The 19,486-nt window shown below is 42.9% G+C and overlaps 2 protein-coding genes across 6 annotated transcripts in view; one reads left to right on the top strand and one right to left on the bottom strand.

Annotated features, from left to right (window-relative positions):
* The window catches only part of amot (angiomotin), a 37,695-nt gene extending 27,771 nt beyond the window's left edge, over positions 1-9,924 (top strand). For all 3 annotated transcript variants that reach the window (XM_076274814.1, XM_076274815.1, XM_076274816.1), the window contains 6 exons: positions 2,096-2,245; positions 3,403-3,593; positions 3,729-3,857; positions 4,155-4,417; positions 5,467-5,700; positions 6,172-9,924. In XM_076274814.1, the coding sequence (XP_076130929.1) occupies positions 2,096-2,245; positions 3,403-3,593; positions 3,729-3,857; positions 4,155-4,417; positions 5,467-5,700; positions 6,172-6,284 (1,080 nt within the window). In that variant the 3' untranslated portion in view covers positions 6,285-9,924. The remainder of the gene's footprint in view (positions 1-2,095; positions 2,246-3,402; positions 3,594-3,728; positions 3,858-4,154; positions 4,418-5,466; positions 5,701-6,171) is intronic.
* A 1,199-nt stretch (positions 9,925-11,123) lies between these two features.
* Positions 11,124-17,971, bottom strand: LOC143112545 (mitochondrial fission factor homolog A-like). 3 transcript variants are annotated; one of them, XM_076274818.1, is made up of 9 exons: positions 17,866-17,971; positions 17,006-17,089; positions 16,266-16,422; positions 15,602-15,720; positions 15,195-15,289; positions 14,344-14,550; positions 13,163-13,231; positions 12,247-12,322; positions 11,124-11,810 (listed from the first exon to the last, which is right to left on the bottom strand). In XM_076274818.1, the coding sequence occupies exons 2-9, from the start codon at positions 17,063-17,065 to the stop codon at positions 11,679-11,681; spliced, it is 915 nt and encodes a 304-aa protein (XP_076130933.1). In that variant the 5' UTR covers positions 17,066-17,089; positions 17,866-17,971; the 3' UTR covers positions 11,124-11,678. The 3 variants fall into 3 exon arrangements, with proteins under 3 accessions (XP_076130933.1, XP_076130932.1, XP_076130934.1); XM_076274817.1 differs by having other exon boundaries at positions 15,602-15,723; XM_076274819.1 differs by lacking the exon at positions 14,344-14,550 and having other exon boundaries at positions 15,602-15,723.
* Positions 17,972-19,486: the final 1,515 nt, after the last annotated feature.

Genomic DNA, 19,486 nt, shown 5'->3' on the forward strand with positions numbered 1-19,486 from the left:
TACTCCATTTTCATAATGTGCCAGAGAGTCATGTGGTGAAGCAGAATCCTGTGTATGTCTGATCCAGGACCTGTTCCCTTACCTGGAAATCAACAGTTGTGTACACTGAGAGAACCTCTCCACTCTTAACTATTCAGAAGAGCTCAGTAGAAACTGTGGCTTATAGCCAGGCTATAGGTCTGAGCACAATAGTGACTGCAGCTGACTGGCTGAACACAGTGGCTACCGTGGCTCCAAGCTCAACCCCATAGTTAGTCTAATTCCATTGCTGATTTGATAGGAGATTAATTAAAGGGTAAACAGGAGAGAATAGCCCATAGAGAGTCACCTTAGAGCTGAACCCCTTGAAGATGATTACTCAGGAGACCACTATAGGACTTCATCTTAGACGAAACTCACAGCAGACTGCCTATAGACTGAACTCACAGGAGATTGTGGCTCTATCTGTTTGGCCCCTAGATCGACTCTTTCTCTGTGCTAGGGATTCCCCCTGACCCCTATTTAAATCTTGGCACACATTCCAACACCTAGACAAATCTTGACAAATCTCTACTGCAAAGCTAACACACAAAGAAGTATAAAGGAGGGAAAAAAGAAAGAAAGGGTGAACCCCACAAGATCGAGGGAGTAGGAGAGAGAGAGAGCGAGCGAGAGAGAGAGAGAGAAAGAGAGAGCACCCACCCGCTGTATGGTTGGAGGAGATCTGGGCTTTTTCAGCGTGAATTATGCTCTTCGTCTTCAGCCTTTTGATGCCCTCTCCTCCACTCTTCCCGTCTCCCTCTCCATCCATTGGATGTGTGTGTCTGAAATAGCCTGGCCGTGGCCCAGCTGCCCTGGTAACTGGGCCCTGAAGAATGGCCGGGCTCAGTATGAGTGCCCTCTGAAGCCCAGGACTGCTCCACTTTCTGGGCAGGCCCCGCCACAAACGCCTGCTTGTTCTCCCAACAAAAGCCCTTGAGTTTAAGCCCTGCCATGAAAGAGCCTGGAGATGGCTGGATTCTTGGCTGTCTTTCTCTCTCTCTCCCACTCTCTTCCTCCCTCTCTCTTTCTCTTCTTTACTCTTTTTCTCTCTCCTATTGTTGCTTGGTCTATCCTGTCTTCTGTTTTCTAAATTGGTGTATTCAGCACAGCTGTAAAGAGCCACTGCAAGGAGTTTCTAGTATGGACACATAGAGGCTGTATGGAGTGGAACAGAGGTGTCATGACTACTAGCTCATGGTGGAGGTGTCTATGAACATCTGATGTAAGTTTGGTTGAGCTCATTTGAAGTCTGTCTGAATAAAGATCTGCTCAACGACATTTTGAAGTCCTTGGTGGAGTGCAGTAGAGGCAGGGGTATTAAAGGCACAGAGTTTGTCAGTGTGAGAGTCTGAAGTCCTATTTATACTTTCCTGGAGTGTACAACTTTGGACTTTAAAGCTTTACTGGCTCTTTGTTTGGGCCTTACATGTCATGCCTATTAGATGCTTATGATTCTTATTTTGATTTATGATTTGTGTGTAAATATGCGCTTTTTAACTTTTGGCTTTGAAGGAGTGCTCCTAAGTAGCCTGACGAGCCAGACCCACATCAAAATGTTGTGTCTGGGAACTCACCATTGGCAGGGTTCAATCCGAGGGGCGGGATAAATGGTTGTCTTTCAAATTCCTGCTGCACGCAATAGGTTAGCGCTATAGCTATGACTTCGTGCCGTTCTTTGTTCTTTTCTCAAATAATAGCTTAACTCCAGTTTAAGAGTCGCGGCCAAAGCCGATTTGAAAGACTGCTGTTTGCCAGCAGCGGCAGCCATCTCCTTTGTTTTCAAGTAGCAGGGAATACACACGGAACTGTCGTAACTCTATAATAATTTATGTTAAGCCAGCCCACCGACTCTATACACGATGTGATTGGCCTGACTAGAGTTTAGTTTTTCCAGTTTGCAAGCCATCGGAGAGTTGCTAGACGACCCTGGCTGCAAATTACATTTGTTGCCGCTAGGGTGCGTCTACATTGCTAGGCTAGCTCCTAAGGTCCTCATGGTCTAACCTGCCTGTGTGTGTGTGTGTGTGTGTGTGTGTGTGTGTGTGTGTGTCTGTCTGTCTGTCTGTCTGTCTAGCTGAAGAAGAAGCAGGTGTATGTGGAGAAGGTGGAGAGGATGCAGCAAGCTCTGGCTCAGCTGCAGTCCGCTTGCGAGAAGAGAGAGCAGCTGGAGCACCGTCTGCGCACACGCCTGGAGAGAGAGCTGGAGTCGCTGCGTATGCAACAGGTAACACACACACACACACACGGAGAGAGAGAGCTAGCGCTACCAGACATGAAGTGGGTAACATCCAGAGATGCATACACTTCTGAGTCTTCTCAAACAGTCACTAACGCCCACAGCAGTGTCCAGTCTGGCCCACAGTATGTGGTCATATCCAAAGCCTTACCCAGCACCATATACACTAGGACACATGCGCATGTACACCACTGTGCTCCGAGTAGTGGAGCAATGATTGTAGTCAAGTTGGTTGGGGGTAGGTTTGAGTCTTTGAGGAGGACTCCAGCTTGCATTATTGCTCTACTCTTCCTCTGTCTCCAGACTGGGGATCAGTATCTGGGGTAAAGGTTACAGCAGCATGGGTGTATGTGTGTATGTGTTTGGGAAGGGGGGGGGGGGGTTGTTAATGTGTGTGGTCAGCATATGTACTGTTTGTGTGTGTGTGTCTGGCGGTGGTGTGACTGTGTGTGTGTGTGTGTGGTCAGCATTTCTGCGTCCTATTACTGTCTGAGTGAAGGCCTATTTCTCTCTCTCTCTCTCTCTCTCTCTCTCTGTCTCTGTGTGCACCTGTGTCTGTGTGTGTCTGAGGCCTGGCTTATCTGTCTACACATGTAAACTTACAGACAGACAGACAGAGGAAGACTTCACAGCTGGATTGTGCATTAAGGGGCCCAGTCTCCACATGCCTCCTATAGCCTGCAGAGTGCAGACTGATTAAGCAGACACCCAACAGCACACTCCTGTATAGCAGGCCTCTGTTCACCAACACGACTGGGAATAGTGATTACAATAGCAGCTGGGCCATTTTAGTAACCTGGAAAGATATGCATTGTATTAATATGCTGTGAGTTATCTTGGTACACTAAACATTCACATGTATGTGGAGTTGATTACTACATGCTTTAATGGTAAACCTGAAGTGCATATTACATCCAGAGGTATTGTGGTGTTAGTTTACTGAACCCACTAACCTAAGCTGAAGTCCTCCATAATTATTATTACCCGTATCATTATACTGTAATAAGAGTTTGTGTGGGTTTGCACTTTGCTCCTTTTCATTTTCGCACATGATGGTTGCATTTTTATGTTATCTCTCTTTTCTGAATATCTCTCTCTCTGTGCGTGTGGTGTGTGTGTGTGTGTGTGTGTGTGTGTGTGTGCAGAGGCAGGGTAGTTCCCAGAGCACGGCTGCCCCCGAGTACAACGCCACGGCTCTGATGGAGCACCTGCGGGAGAAGGAGGAGCGCATCCTCGCCCTGGAGGCTGACATGACCAAGTGGGAGCAAAAGTACCTGGAGGAGAGCGTCATGAGGCAGTTCGCCCTGGATGCAGCTGCCTCTGTGGCTACGCAGAGGTAAGACATGTATAACAAGTTTGACACACACACACACACGCACATACGCTCACTCATATGTTCAAAATGTAGATGCATCTCTACTGTATATCAAAGGCTTGTGTGTGTGTGTGTGTGTGTGTGTGTGTTCCACAGGGATACGTCCTCCACAGGCATCAGTCACTCCCCCAGCAGCAGCTATGACACATCAGTGGAAGCCCGCATCCAGAAAGAGGAAGAGGAGATCCTCATGGCCAACCGCCGCTGCCTGGACATGGAGAGCAGGTCTCAATACAGTACACACACACACACACACACACACACACACACACACACACACACACACACACACACACACACACACAATACAGACACAGACACACACCACACAGACAGACAGACAGACAGAGACACACACACACACAAACAAACAAACAAGCCTCTTAAGTTGAAGTGAAGTGGCTAATAGGATGTGGATGTCAGATCTCCCCAGTTGCACAGCTGATTAGTGAGTACTCAATGACTCAGTCATTTTATTAGGACCATTTTGTAGTAAAGGCCCTTTTTCTCCTCTTTGACCAGGATAAAGAACCTGCACGCCCAGATCATTGAGAAGGACGCTATGATCAAGGTGCTGCACCAGCGCTCACGGAAGGATCCTGGCGGGAAGGGCGATTCCCCGTCCTCAGCCATGCGGCCGTCCAAGTCGCTCATGTCCATTGCCAACGCCAGCAGCGGGGGAGGGGCCAGCAGCTCGGGCCTCCTGTCCCACAGTTTGGGCCTCAGCGGCAGCCCCATCACCGAGGAGCAGCGCAAGGACGACCGCAGCTGGAAAGGCAGCCTGGGTGAGCCAATGGGAGTGTGTGCTGTCTTGTGTGTTTGTTCACTCACTTCTCTGTGTGTGTGTGTGTGTTTGTGTTTGTGTGTGTGTGTGTGTGTGTGTGTGTGTGTGTGGAAATTAACTGCCATATCAGTAAATCCTCATAAGCCGTTAGGCAATTCTGCCTAAGGGGTGAAAGTCAGCTCCAAAGTTGAAGTGTACAATGCAGTGTGTGTCTCCACTCCGGCTCTATGGGCCAGAAAAATGGACCCCATACAGGCATCACATCACAAGCTTGGAGATCTTCCACATTTGGTGCCTGCACAAATCTTCAGTTTGTCAGCTTTGGAAGCAGCTTTGGCGAAAAGGCACCTTTGCTGGGTTGGCCACACCGTCCGCACCCCTGACCTCTGCCTCCCCTACCAAACCTTCTATGGTCCAGTTAGTCATTCAAAACAGGCTACCAGAGGACAGGAAAGGCGCTACAAGGACCATACCAAAGACCCCCAAAAGCACTGCCACAGGTTCAAAATGGTTTGGGTTGATGTTACACTTAGCAGAACAACTTGGCAAGCCATCAGCGTCACGGCGACTGAACAAATAAACATCTTTTTTTTCACTGGAGGACCGAAAGATGTGTCAGCTGATACCACCCTAACATCAGGACACCCTAGCCCCACCTTTGGGCGAGTGTGGGGCTCATGCATCGGCCTCCCCAACCAAATAAACTGGCACCAACGCTAACAGCATTGAACTCCCCACCCAACCCTTTCCCTGGAGCAAGTGTCATCATTGGATACAAAAGAGATTGTGTGTGTGTGTGTGTGTGTGTGTGTCAGTGTTTGGATATTCATCTACTTGTATTGTTTTTGTTTTTTTTGTTGTTAGTTTGTAACACTTAAATGTCTCTATTCCAGATAGGAATTTTATGTTGCTCAAGGCAGTTTTTTTTTCCGGAAATTTTTGGAAACTTGTTACTTTCCATTCATCAAATGTGTTATATTACTTTTCCTTGACCAGCAAATCACCTGAACCTCGGTTAGTGTGCTAACCGCGAGAATCCTCTGCTTGCAGGAGTGCTCTTGGGACCTGAGTTCCGCATGGACTCCCTAAGGACAGAGTCCATCTCCTCGTCCCCGTCCCCTGTGCTCTACTCCAGCCACTCCAAGACAGGCAGCAGGGACAGCTGCACACAGACGGACAAGAGCCAGGAGGCCAGCAAGCCCAGCACCCCGGCCCTGCCCTCCCTGCCCCAGCAGTCCCGCATCACCAGCCCCAGCCCAGTCTACATCCCAGACCGCATCGCAGGTAGGAGCCATACACACACACACACACACACACACACACACACACACACACACACACACACACACACACACACACACGCATACATACTTATGGATGTGTGTACCAAACCCTCACACACACAGACTCGCCTAAGCATATTCATAAAATATTTATGCAAATTGGACAACGTTCCTCAGACAGCAGTGTTACATTGGAGCCGTCTGTATCTTGGATTCAAACATAAGGATCTACTGTGACATATATAGGAACACACAGGTTTGGGCACATGATATTGCATAATCATGTTTGTGCACATATATTCAACCGCACGGGTAATCCAAGTCTGGTCTGACCATAAACACTGCTGGTCCATTTATAGATCAGGTTGTATGTAACAAACAAATTGAGTCAATTGTATTTGTGTGTCTGCAGTCTTGCTTTACAGAAAAATGGCAATCCAATAGATCATGCCTGTGTGTGTGTGTGTTTCAGATGTCCCTGCGTATCACTGCAGCACGCTAGAGAGGAGAGCCCCAATGCAGTCACTTCCTCAACCTCTCAGCCAATCCGATGTGGACAATGACATGGTGGAGATTCTCATCTAAACCACAGTGCTTTCACACACACACACACACACACACACACACACACACACACATCTACACATTTTTCTATGCCATGCTTGATACATACTTTCAATGTATGTGAAGGATTCCTCTTTTCCCCCTCTTTTCCTCAGACTGCGTTGATTCTATGTGAGGGTGTGTGTAAATGCACTATTTGTCATGTGCTTTTAAAAAGGTGTTTTTCAGTGAAAAATACCTCATGGAGTTAGGAAGGAACTTGCCGCGCTTGGTGTTAAAAGAACAATCAGTCCTCTTTTATTGGAAGAATTTTGTCTTCCTTCAATCCCAAACCCTTGGACCAAATGTCTTTAGGTATCATTCATTTCATTTTTTTTCTCCAATTTGCTCCTCTACCATTTGCATGTATTGCACTATCTACTCTGTACACATTCTGTTTTTTTCTTTACTCAGTATATTTATGTTTAGAATGATATTTAGTGATGTTACATATGGCACTTGGGGTAGCAGACCCAAATATTGTAGGTAGTAGAACATTTGCTTTTTTATTTCTTTGTGTCTGTTAATGAGCTGCCCATAACAATGAAATATGCACAACTGAAACAAACGGATCCCTAAAGGTAAATGGGTTTTCACAAAACACAGCTGTGTTCTGACTGCAAGTCCCTTTTCTAGTTAAGCCTTTGGAACTCTTTACAATCAAGGTCACATGTTCAGTTTGAACAGAACTATAATCCAACCGTTTTATTTGGACACCTTCCTTCAGAAATGACGTGTAACTATGTACATAGTTGTCCATAGATGTGGTGTTAGTGCGATGGTTGAACTGAATGTTTCTTGTAGCAGGTAGATAAAAAACCCAGTGCCCCATAAGGCAGTCAGTAAAGGACCACAGTATACTGGGAGGGAGTTTCTGTGAGGAAGGTTATTGGCAGAATGTGAGTGGTGTGATAGTGCCTTGTAAAAAAGCCCACTGGTTTGGGGTTCCTGAATCCTGATGTTTGCCCTGTGTGTGTGTGTGTGTTTGTGGGCTGTGGTAAAATATTGGGGAGGTAAGACGCACTGCATTTTACTCATTCAGAATTATCAAAGGATTTCATTTCAGAGTGGTGTGTGAGTGTGAGAGAGAGAGAGAGAGTTTATGTACATATGTGTATATTGTTTGGGTCGTTTGGGTGTGTGTGTGCCAGTGTGCGCTGTGCATTTTCATTGAATGGACCTAGTCTCAGAATGCTTTCAGTGTACAACCAGACGCAGCTAAATTGCAAGGGATTAATCATAATTATTATAATGTCCGAACAGTCGTTAGACATCAAGCTGATTGCCCAGGAAAATTGAGAGGCAGTGAATCAGATTATTTCCCAATAGGACAAAAAGGAGATCTTAAGGAGATTGTGAAATGCCACTCAGACCATTGTCACATCTTTATCAGCTCATTTAGTGAAATGTATTTCAAGAGTGTCATGTATCAAAAACACAATGATGAGTATTAAATCATTAAAGAACAATAGTAGATGGCTGAGATGAATGCTGTAGGTTTTTGTCTTCTTACAAACAAAAAGAAATGAATGACCAAAGAGGTATCCAGCGAGTGTAGAGTTGTAGGAATCAACATAGAACAGTGGGAGTATAAGGACCACAGAGGTCCATGACAGTATTCATGTAGTTTCTGTGACTACAATCGTTACAAATGTTACGTTAATGTTGCGTTACAAACATTTGGAGAAACCAGGGTTACACTTTTGTCCTGAATGACTTATCTGGAAGTCTGGAATTGTTTTCTGACCAGTGGTTAAAAGATCAAATCATTAGCAGAAACACTGTGGGATATGTCGTGTCTGTGGCATATGCCATATTCTCAGTGCCTGAAAGAAGACTGCTTCTGTGCCTTTCTATTGTGCTACTTGAATGTTTGTTATTTTCATCACAGCCTACTTTGCTCACTCTAGACAATAGACCAGACAAGAGGGCTCTAAATTCACATGCTGAATAGACAGACTGCAATCATATATTTATCAGTTACCTGAAGATGACTGCAGTTAAGGGTAGTTTATCATTGTCTATGTACTGGGGAAACATTTCAAGAAAGAAATCAAGCAATACAGACATTTAAATTATCCACAATAATCACAGATGCTGGTGTTTTTCCTTTGGATCCAACATCACATATCTGATGGTGAGCTGCATTTCTAGACCAGTGAAGCTGTGGTTCAAATATTTATCCAATTCTTTCATTCAATGCCAGAAAGTGTTTTTGCCCATCTTGATGGTCTGGCTTGCCTTTCTTGGTGGTTTTGCTTTACTTTATGTAAAAAAAAAGAAACTGCTATTTTTGTCTTCATTTGTCCCCCATAAACAGTTTCAGAGAAGACTTTGTTCCATCTTGTCTATCTGTGAGGTGAAATGTCTTTTGGCTGGCAGCAATAGGCACTAAATGAGCTATCGGTTTCATATTTTCATCTATAGCAGTCCCCAGTCAGCACACAAACGTATTGTACTAGGTGCCTTTCAATAGTTTAATTTCAAACATTGTTGTGTCATTAAAAAAAATGTGTTTAACATTTTAAATTTGGTCTAGTTTGCTGGTCTCTAGCTGTCTTGTTGAAATCAAACAATTGGCTACAATGTGGAACATAGAAAATGGAGGCAGTCACAGTCCACCCAGGTTGGACACATTCACTAGATATGCCTGTGTGGACAGTAGATAGAGGACATTTTCTAGAGGTTTGTGTTTCTGGCATCTGATTGATTAATTAATTAATTGATTAGGCAGCTGACTCATGTTTACTACGATACCTAACAAATGGACATATGATTAGGTGAAGTTGGAACCTAGTTATCACTCCCTTGTTCTCTTCCATTGTTACTATCCTTGTTGCTCCCTCTTCTGGCTAATGGGAGCCCAACAAGTTGTCCGACTACATACTTGGTAACAGCTAGAAAACTGACCTTAAAGTGTCATAGCAGACAAACCATAATATGTTATCATTGTTTCCAATGACATGCCATTGTCATGTACTATTATTGGTCACGTGTCATGTTTGCATATCTCCTGTGATGTATTTACATAGCTGCCATTGCAATCTCTGACCATTGTAGATGATCCTTTTGCATCACTGGCACTAATCATTGTCATTCTTTGACAGAATATCACATCTACAATGACATTTTTGTCTGTCTCATGACAGATGGTTTTAGGAAATTGTCACCAGATTAATCTGGGCCTAAATGGACGGTGTCTACTGTATGTGGTTAACAAAGCTGCGTGTCTCTTTAAATTTCAAGTTCATTCTGTGCCAACATCCCCAACCATAGTGTTTCTGGTTTGTTTTGTCTCAAAAGGTATGTTTTAGAGAAGCTGCTTGAGAATGTTTTTACCATACAATCATTCTTTAAAAAAAATAAAAAAAATAACTTGTATTCTCCTTTAATCAGAATTCAATTGACACAAATCATCTCATGCTGGTTTCATTTTGTGGTTTTGACTTTTACTGTTATTTTGTTATTACTTCTGCAATGTTCCAAAAAATAATGAGTTAACTCTTAATTTAAATTTGTATGGAGTAAAATCTACAAGAATTCCTTTTTGTTATAATTTCTATTGTTATTCACATATTTTTGTTAAAACCACTTGATATTAAAAAGAAAATGCCTTTCCTAACCTTTTGTTTTGTTTGTGTTGAATGACTGGGGTTTAAAATAAACAGAGCCTTTAAGGGGACATGGGCAAGATACGTTTTTGGTGCGCATCAGAGAGTTTCGTGTGCACATGACATAAGAAAGTATCTGGTGTGCACTATGAGTTCTTGAAAAAAGCTTAGTGACTTAAACATATGTTTTTTCTTTTGACCATGTTCCTTAGAGGCTCTGTAATATACTGACAGACTTGTTGTTTCTCTTGGTTACTTGTAGTATTAATAGTCCAGTTCATTTAAATGTATTGTATACTACAGTACAGTAGCTGAATTGTCAGGACTGAAAAATGTTGGCATTTAGCAAAAATCCAACACACGGGTAACTGCATCTGCTGTAAAACTGATTTAATGGAATCCACATTTCACATTGAGAGAAAACCAAAGTATTATCTCTGTGGTCTAAATATCATTTTAGACAAGAAACACTCTGTAGGCCAGAGTTAAGGCTTCTGTCATGGTCTATAATTATTCCATGGAATAATCATTATTTGCATCCTTGATGATAAGTGCACAGCATCAACAGCTTAATATAGAAGTGAAATTTCACATTTCCCCATAGCTGACCTGATATATAAATTAAATTACTTACAACATATTAGGCCTTGTGTGGTGTAAGTTAATTGTTTTTGCTGCATCCACAGACTACTGTTTGACCTCTGCTCTGAACTGATAAGAGCAGGAAAGAATATTGCATGTGACTTCAGTAGGGCTTAAGGAGCACAAACTTTCCTTTCATCACACATACATACACAGGTTTGGCTGACTGTCAGGGATGTAGTGGTAAAATAAGAGGTGGGTAAACTATGAATTCTGTGATCTCGGTGAGGTGGACTGCGCAATGCAGTATCGGATTTTTAAAAAAGGTATTCAGAACATGTTTGATGATGGTGGAGGTTATTGTCCAATGTTTATAACAATACCAGCAGTATTACAGTAAATGGTTCCTAGCAGGGTTGTGCAAAAATTGAATTGCAATTCTGTTTCCTGTTTGCTACCTCAATTGAATTGCAAGTTAAATTCAAGAATTGAGTTGCGTTTAGTCTCCACTACATCCCTACTGACCGCTGAATAGCTCTTTAACAGAAACACTTTGTAAAACTCAAACAATTCAAAAACACTGTATGGTCACATCTTCCTTGACAAATGAACAGAACTCCAGGAAGTGTAGTGTGTACAGAAATATTTATATTGCATATTCTGGTCTCTGTCCTTGACCAGTCCTGGAGGGATAATTGAGATGCAGCAAAAACAGATTATGTCTACCTGTAAAATGCTGTGCTTAATAGTATACAACTCTAGATACATCTGTCAAGTGAGTAAATACAAATACAATATTTTCTATAATCTTCCATCATAAACAATAAACTTTTCTAAGCCCGTAACACCTCAAGTTTTCAAGCCTAATTTTTCCTGACTTTATAAATACATGACATCGCAAATCAACACACTCAAAATGACACCCCAAACCTTCACCACGGCCTTCACAACACTTACCATGCTTACAAACAACTCACACCGGTGCTTGTGGGAAATTGGTGTTTTCTAGCTAGCCGTTGCTACTTTGAGTCCTCAGTGGTGTTAGCATAGCTAGCCCTAGTGTGGCGGGGATTGGTGTTTGAAGGGCTACCCGCACAGGGTTGCGACCGAGAGTGGTAATCGATGGAGGCCCAAGGGCGGGCAATGGAATCCAAGCACAGGTGGGAAGACTGTGACCGAGAAGCTATCTGCGCATCCACAGCCAGCCGTTGAGCAGGACGGCCGACACCATGAGAGAGAAGAGCAGCATCTCAGCCTGCTTGTGCTCCACGTTCTGACGCTCGAGTGCAGCAAGGCGACGACTCATCTTCAGGAGCTGCAAATGGTTGAAATAACAAGGATGAGTTTGACAAGTGGATCTCAGTCCTATACCCGACTTGACTAATATTATTCAACAGCCTGGTCAAACTATTTATTTATGTGTGATTGGACGAGGGGCATAATTATGATAATACCACTGACTTAAAGCACGTGTACTTGGAGCAGGGGTGGCTATGAGATATACTGCATATACTGTATGCAAGAGGCTCCGGTGGTAAGACTTGAGGCATATTGGGCTCAACTAGCTCATGTAATACTGTGCAACATCAGCATACTAAACTTTGACACTTTGTTGAGTGCCTATGTATACTGTCAACCAGGGATGACAAATGGCAAATTCAGGCCATGACAAAGGCCACAAATGTGTCCCTAAGAACAGAAATGCTTGGGTCTCATCTGGTCAGCAGGACAGTCTAGAATGTTGTTCTCACCTGTCGCCGAAGCACAATGAACTCCACTGCTGCTCCAGACTCCTCTTCTGGGCTCAACCAAGGCTCCTGAAGGGCACTTCAGAGCGCACACACACACACACACACACACACACACACACACACACACACACACACACACACACACACACACACACACACACACACACACACACACACACACACACACACACACACACACACACACACACACACACACACACACACGTCAAGAGAAATTAAGTAGGTTTACCTTCCAGGTAATGATTCTGTCCATTAGCTTTAATTTGTTTAACATACTTAATTTGTTAAACGTAGCTTTCATTCGAAAACATAGGTTGATGTATGTGCTCCTATTACTAATACATATTTAAAATACATACAGATGGGAAAAAGTAGATGACTGTTGAATCCATTCTGATGAGGGCTCCCATAGTGATATACATAACCCAAACAAACCCATTATAAATGATGTATTATACAGCTCTTCAGAATACTGCGAAAAGTTCCAGTCACATAAACGGACATTCCCAACATTTGGAAGGCCGATAATTATGTATAATAACTGCGGCAAAAAAATTATATCTGCTGCCAATTGCAACAAGTATTGTGCTTCTGATTCAAGTCATTCATATCATTCCATGAGTAATCCATTTACTTCATTGAAAAAGAAAGTCAGCAAGTAATACGTTGTATTGTATATATATATACAGTAAACACACACATATAGGCGAACAAAATTGTTCATACCCCTGGCAAATATTAATGTAATGTTGATTTTCTCTTGACCAATATGTTTGTTCTGACTGAAAATTACACTGCCACATGCCAAAAGGTTGTAAGACAATGTGGTAGAAACATGGAATCAAAAAATAATCGTTTTTATCTTTTTTAACATATATACAAGAGAGAGATCCACCTTTTCCTGGTTTCTGTGTATGGCTGCACCTCAGCTGAGCTGCGTGAGTGGTTCTCTGGGATGCCAAACCTTCAGAAGCAGAAAGGAAAATAAAGCTGAAGTTAGACTCTAATTAGGTTTAAACCATCAAGACACTGCAGAACTTTCAAAACATAAACAAGTTTTTCACTGTAAGCAGCTTTCCAGAGGTTTTGGAAACCAGAACGCACACAACACTAACTACATCCATCCGCACATGTACAGACACCCTGTGCATATTCAGTGTCACATCAAGGATAGCAAAGATGTTGGGGCTATTTGTGTTACCAGTCCACTTTTGCTTAAACCATACTGCCTGGTGGTTTGAGTCAATAGCATAAGACTACTGATAAAAGTACAAGGAAACCTGGTAAAGTAAGCAGAAAAGTAAGAGTACAACACCCTCTGCTGGCCAGCAAAGGCAGTGAGGTAATTCAGTAATACCAAATCACAAAATTCGTGAGTGGGTTTTTATGAATTATTCCTATTTTATTGCACCAATGGTAATGTAGCAAGAGTGATCAGTAGAGAGCCAGGCAAAGACAATAAGGCATAGCTTGCACAAGGCAAGACAACCTTTCACATATCTTATGTAAAGGCCACAGATTGGTAAACAAATGAGTGATTTGACATGGAGCTCTGCCTCTGAATCCAACAAGAGGACGGCCAACATTCAGAAATACTAAAGCATGCCGGGACAACCCTTCACCTGCATTATGGTGAAAGTACATGCACTGGTCACAAACACAGAGTTGCCTGCTAATACTATTGTTTTTAAAGCCCAAATGAATGGATGCTTTTGGGGGAGAGGGGTTGGAAAATAAATGACAGCAATACTGAAGTGAGCCTGTCTGAATGTTATTATAAATAGTTTACCAGACTGAACTGTCAGGGAAAACTTAAGGGTTAGTAAAGCCACTCCTGGTATAGCACGACCACAGCAATACAAGCCTACATAGAAGACAGGGTTGGAAGCTGCCCTTCACTAGGATTGTAGCCAATAACAGGGATGTGATGGGATGAGAAGGCAGGCGATTGTGATCTGATGGGGATGCGTGTGTCGTGGTGAGCATTTATGGGAGGGCTAGTAAGCTGGTGGACTGGTGCAGGTGGAGGTGGGGGGGGGGGGGGGTGGCAAGCAAGCCAGGGGTTAGTTGCATCACCTGGAGGAGTATTTTTGGGCGACAGTCTGCAGGAGACGCTGGGAGGCCTGCTGTCCCAGTTCCTTGGCCGCCTGGAGCACGCCCTGGGGAGACAGCAGGTTGGGCGGGAGAGAGCCCAGCGCCAGGGCCTGGGGGGTGGCTGCGGGGGGGTCGACAGTGGCACTGCCGCGCTGGCTAGGAGCCAAGGCTCTTCCGGAACAGCGGCTACTACAGCAACACGGTGGTGGTGGTGGTGGGTGTGGTGGTGTCAGGAGTCGGGTTTGGTGGAAAGAGGGAGGGAGGGAGGGAGGGAGGGAGGGATAGAGGTCGGAGTGGTGGTGAGTTGAGAGAATAAGACAGCAGAGTAGCTATGTTATCTCACAGCACTACGGCTACTGTGAGTTCAGACTGACAGCTACTCGATCTTCCTCACCAACAATGACAGTAAATTCATGTGTATGTGGGCTTCACCAAGTGCTGTGTGCTGCATACACACACACAGCTTCTGATAGTATCACACAAAGGTGCAACAAGCCCTCTATCATGTCTGCCTTAACTCAAAAAAAGAGTTTGTGGTGCCTTGAAGTTATCAGGAAAATGTTTTAGAAGAATAAACACCATCAACAGCAGTGTCACATCAAGGTTGCACATGTATTATTTGCTAGTGATAATGATACAAAAGTAGCACTACAACACATAGCCAACCAACTAACCCATCACAGAGCGGCTTAATGCCACTCTGAAAAGTATTGGTCAAATTGTTAAAATATTTTCCTGCCAATGCAATCTTGTAACAAAGCACCTAACAGTGTCATTCAGAAAACACTATGTATTTATTAAGAGCAATCATGGTACAATGAGAGCATACTCACGAGGGTGGAGATTGTAGGGCCTCTTTAGTGCGCGTGGGGGTGACTGGGGGGCTGCGGCCAAAGGCTTGATCGCTGTAAGACCTCCGAATGGGGCTCTGTTCAAAGGCCAGACACTAAGTCACTTGCCGAAACTGTGTGTGACCACAGTAAATACAAGTGCCAGTCTGCCCATGTCTAATGCATGTAATTTATTATCAATATGTAAATGATTACATTATAATAATCTGTACAATGGTTTGATTTTTCCAATCCATCAGTGCAATTTTAAGAGTAAAACTGCCAAGGGGGTGGATAAAGGAGAGAGGCATGTTTTACAGGTGAATACAACAAAAAGAGAGAATGAAGAAACATACACTGGCACTGGCAAAAATATCATGGAAATGTCGGTACTATATAACGCCACACACCTGTGCAGAATGTTGTAGGTGGGCCGCATCCACGCTGAAGGCTCCCAGGTCCCACACGGAGCTGGAGTGGCCTGAACTGTGCTTGGAGAACATCGGCCGAGCACTAAGGTCTGGGACATCTGCTAGACCCAGGACAAACAGCTGTGAGCTTATAGTCACACACTAGCCACTGCATGACCATCACGTAGTTTAGTGCTTTGCAAATGGACTAAATATAGACTGACAAAATGAGTGTTCTTCATTACAGTTTGTGTTATTACTGACAGGCCACAGATCCAATTTAGGTATGATAATTAATGATTTTTGACATAAACCAAATGATTAATTCAGAATAACATTCAAAATTCATTGGAAAAAAAAGATTAAAAAGAAAGAAGGATTTTTTAAAAATAAAACTCTGATATTTGATAGATGTGGTGCATCGATTTACCAAACAGACCAGTCCAAGGTGTTCTATTGAACATCCCAATACATAATCTCTACCGTTTTTAAATTGTCCTAAAATTGTTGAGAGAATTGCTCTAAAACTTAAACTGTTTACCAGGTTGTCAGTCACTTTGGTTAAAAATGCGTCAGCCAAATGTAATGTAATGTAATAATCCACTGAAGTGCTTGTGGAACCTTCATGGACCACTAAACCACCGTGTGAAGCCCACACCCTTACCTGTTAATGCAAGCTTGTCCGGTATGTGCATGGTGTAGGCAGGATGAACATCCTCAGGTTTCTGCTCTTCCTCTGCCAATGTGCCAGGAGCCACTCTGATTCGCTCAGGTACCCGCATCCGTTGATTGATGCCCTCAGAGTAAGTGGACCAATTAGCCTGTGGTGAAATACAGGATGATATGAGAGTGGGATGCTTAAAGATGAAGAGTCAAATCTAGCCTATATACAAAGACACTAGCCTAGAAATCTAGACGCACCCTAGCGGCGGCATATTAATTTGCTCAGCCTGTACATTTCAATGATAAAGGATGGCCCGCCAGGCTACAAAGACACCGCTTTACACCAAACAATCAATCTTCATTGAAGATCTTCAGTTCTTCTCAATATTCGGTGAGTCTCAAGCACTTTCAGATCAGTTATGCACTGGTTAGTCACTATATGCACAGTTAAAAATAGTCCAGAAAGAATTACAGCAGTTTCACAGAAAAAATGAGTTCAAATTTAGGTTCACCACAAAAAGTCTAATGGAGTAATAACTTTTTCCACTAACTAACAGTATCCCCCGGGAACTCTGTTTAAATTTCTTCTCAAGTATTTTTTGAGGACAAGCAAAGGTTATGTAACAGATAATTTGAAGAGGGAACGTCGCGTCACCGGTCACAACCTAAGGACGTCGTTCTCGTGTTGTTGGGAGGCTTACATCTCAAACGTCTCATAAAACTGTAGACATTCTCACTCACCTCGGATGGATGTTGGCTGGAGGTCCGCCCTGGTGCGTAGTCAAACATCTGCGCGGCCATTATAAAGGCAAACTTAGGCAACAACTGCAACAATTTGCAACCCGTGACAAATAAATTAGTGTTTTCTTTCTTTTTTTTTTGCTTTCTTTTTCAAAACATCCACAACATAGTATGCCCCCAAATCTGACAACAGATTCCGTTGATAAATGTGTCGAAGAGAGGCTTAACTGAAAACCGGACTGCCCAAGTGGGGCTACTTTGTCAGTTCGGATCATAGATTAGCTGAACACGCACGCACACAGCACAACATAGGTGTAGGCTGGCTGGCTACCTGGGAACAAGATTAAGGATGAATCCGGTTGACAGGGTGAACGTGCCAGGCCACCAATAAACCAGCTACATCTAGGCTATATGTTAGCAAAGGCAAAACGGTCTTAACTCAAAGACACTGCTGACAACCATATCTATGCTGACAACAAGGTTTACATGTGCATGTTTGGAAAGTTGACGTTGGCATTCTGAACTATGACTAACGTTAGCTGCTATCTGTTAGTTAACAAGGGTTGTATTCTAAGCCACGAGTATACGTTGTACAAAACAGCAATTTAACTTTACAAAGTGCATACAGTAAAATATGTGTTTTAGCCTAAATTAAGCGTAATGTCACTGACAGCCCTGTAAATGTTTGCTTGCTGGCTAATCTACTAGCTGCTTCTCTGGCTAGTTAGCTAACGTAACAAACTTCCGAAGAAGAGGACGACGCTGACCGGTCAAGTGCATTCGACTTCTGTAAATGCAAATAAGCACGCGACCGCAAATAACCCAGGCTTTTTCACATGAACTATGATAGAATCACACACCTTTACTTCTAGGAAGGTATCAACATTCAAGACGCCCCCGAAACTTTTTCATACAAGTCCGACTCCTATTTCGGAAACTTAACGTCGTTAACGTAGGCTGCGTGACATAATACGCCCTTTGCGTGCTATGGCCAGTGACATTGTAGCATTGTGTTTACCCTTCGATGTGATGTAGGCCTAGTAGCCAAAGCAAGCATACAAAGTAGCACAACTGAATGATAGGGCCTACATAGACTAGCCTACTCATGGTTTAATATCTACAATAATAACAAACAAACTAAATAAGTAAGCGAGCAAAACGTGTAGCAAATAAATAAATACATAATGAATAACAGCAATATACATCAATCATAATAATAGACCACAATTAAAAAGCTTTTCGAAGAAGCAGTTTTTAAATTGTCCACCAGATCAGCTAATGTATGTTTATAGTTTATAGTTTTCCTCATTGGCTTTCTTCCTCAGCAAGTTGCCAATTTCATATTTCACTAGGCCTAGGCTACCAAAGATTTCTTGACAATTATCACTTTCATTAGGCTACACCCAGGGTTAGATGTAGGCAACATATTCCAAAATGTAGCCTAAATGTTTCATGTCGATATGTTTCAAGAGGCTGTTTATGTCATTAATGCAAAATCACACAAAGCTAGAGCAGATAAAATCCTTCATTTAACATATTCACAAAAGGAATCAGTGCTTTCAAAGACAAGATTTGGCACTTAGATAGACAAAATGGTGACAAACAGGTGGCAGGATGGGATGGAGACAAAAAATGACACTGTGACCAACCATAACCACTGATCTATAAAGAACACACCAGTGTTCTTTATAGTGTGTTCTTTATAGATCAGAGACCATAACCAACAGCACTTCAAAGTTGGTCACCATGGTTACAACATATTACAGTAATTATAATAACTAAAAGCTGAAGAGCACTATTCTGACAGGAATGAAACTGAGCTTGAGAGGAACATCAGGTTCCTGGTAAGCCAGTAAATTTCACCATATTTGATATGCAGTCAGAAAGTCATATCAGTGATAGTCAAATATTATTTTACACCTTTTCATCCCATTTAGACTTTATAGGCCTCCATCTATAGGCTGCTACTAATGACTGCCAATTGTGAAATGTATTTCATTAGGCTAGGCTCCCCTAAAATAGGAGATTGTGAAAACACACTCAACGGAGTGAAACTACATTAGAATTCTGATGGCCTATGGACAAGTGTGGTAGCCTGGGTGAACCCAGACAAACCTTTTAACAGATCTGCACTGATGACTAGCTAGCCAGGCTAACTGATGACAACAGATATTGATGCGTATTTTCTTTGGAATTGAGTAAACAACTGCATTTAAAACCTTTGTTTACCAGAAAGATGTGTTTGCTGCACATCTGAAATGATTTGGTAAGAGTATAATGCACCAATTAAAGTTTAATTTCACTGCTCATTAGGCCCTGGATGTTGTAAAATGGGAAATTCAGAAACAGGCATCAATGGGATCCTAACAGGCTAACAGGTATGTCTGGGTTCACCCAGGCTACAAGTGTGGTGTAAGTGAAGGCAATGTATATTTTATCATTTCTCTTTATATTTCAAACAAGGGAAACCCACAGTGGAGG

This window comes from Alosa pseudoharengus, unplaced genomic scaffold, assembly GCF_046254945.1.
Source record: "Alosa pseudoharengus isolate Yale_2024_CS ecotype anadromous, Long Island Sound unplaced genomic scaffold, YU_APseudo_1.1 YU_APseudo_1.1_scf_8, whole genome shotgun sequence".
Taxonomy (NCBI): Eukaryota; Metazoa; Chordata; class Actinopteri; order Clupeiformes; family Clupeidae; genus Alosa; species Alosa pseudoharengus.

What these genes read in the sequence shown, in the direction of transcription:
- LOC143112545 (XM_076274817.1), bottom strand. Translation starts at nt 17,065, where the DNA reads ATGGCCGCGCAGATGTTTGACTACGCACCAGGGCGGACCTCCAGCCAA. An exon ending in GGACAAGCTTGCATTAACAG is followed by an intron (nt 15,724 to 16,265) that starts GTAAGGGTGTGG and finishes TCCTGGGTCTAG; the next exon opens with CAGATGTCCCAGACCTTAGT. An exon ending in GCCCTACAATCTCCACCCTC is followed by an intron (nt 14,551 to 15,194) that starts GTGAGTATGCTC and finishes GTGTTGCTGTAG; the next exon opens with TAGCCGCTGTTCCGGAAGAG.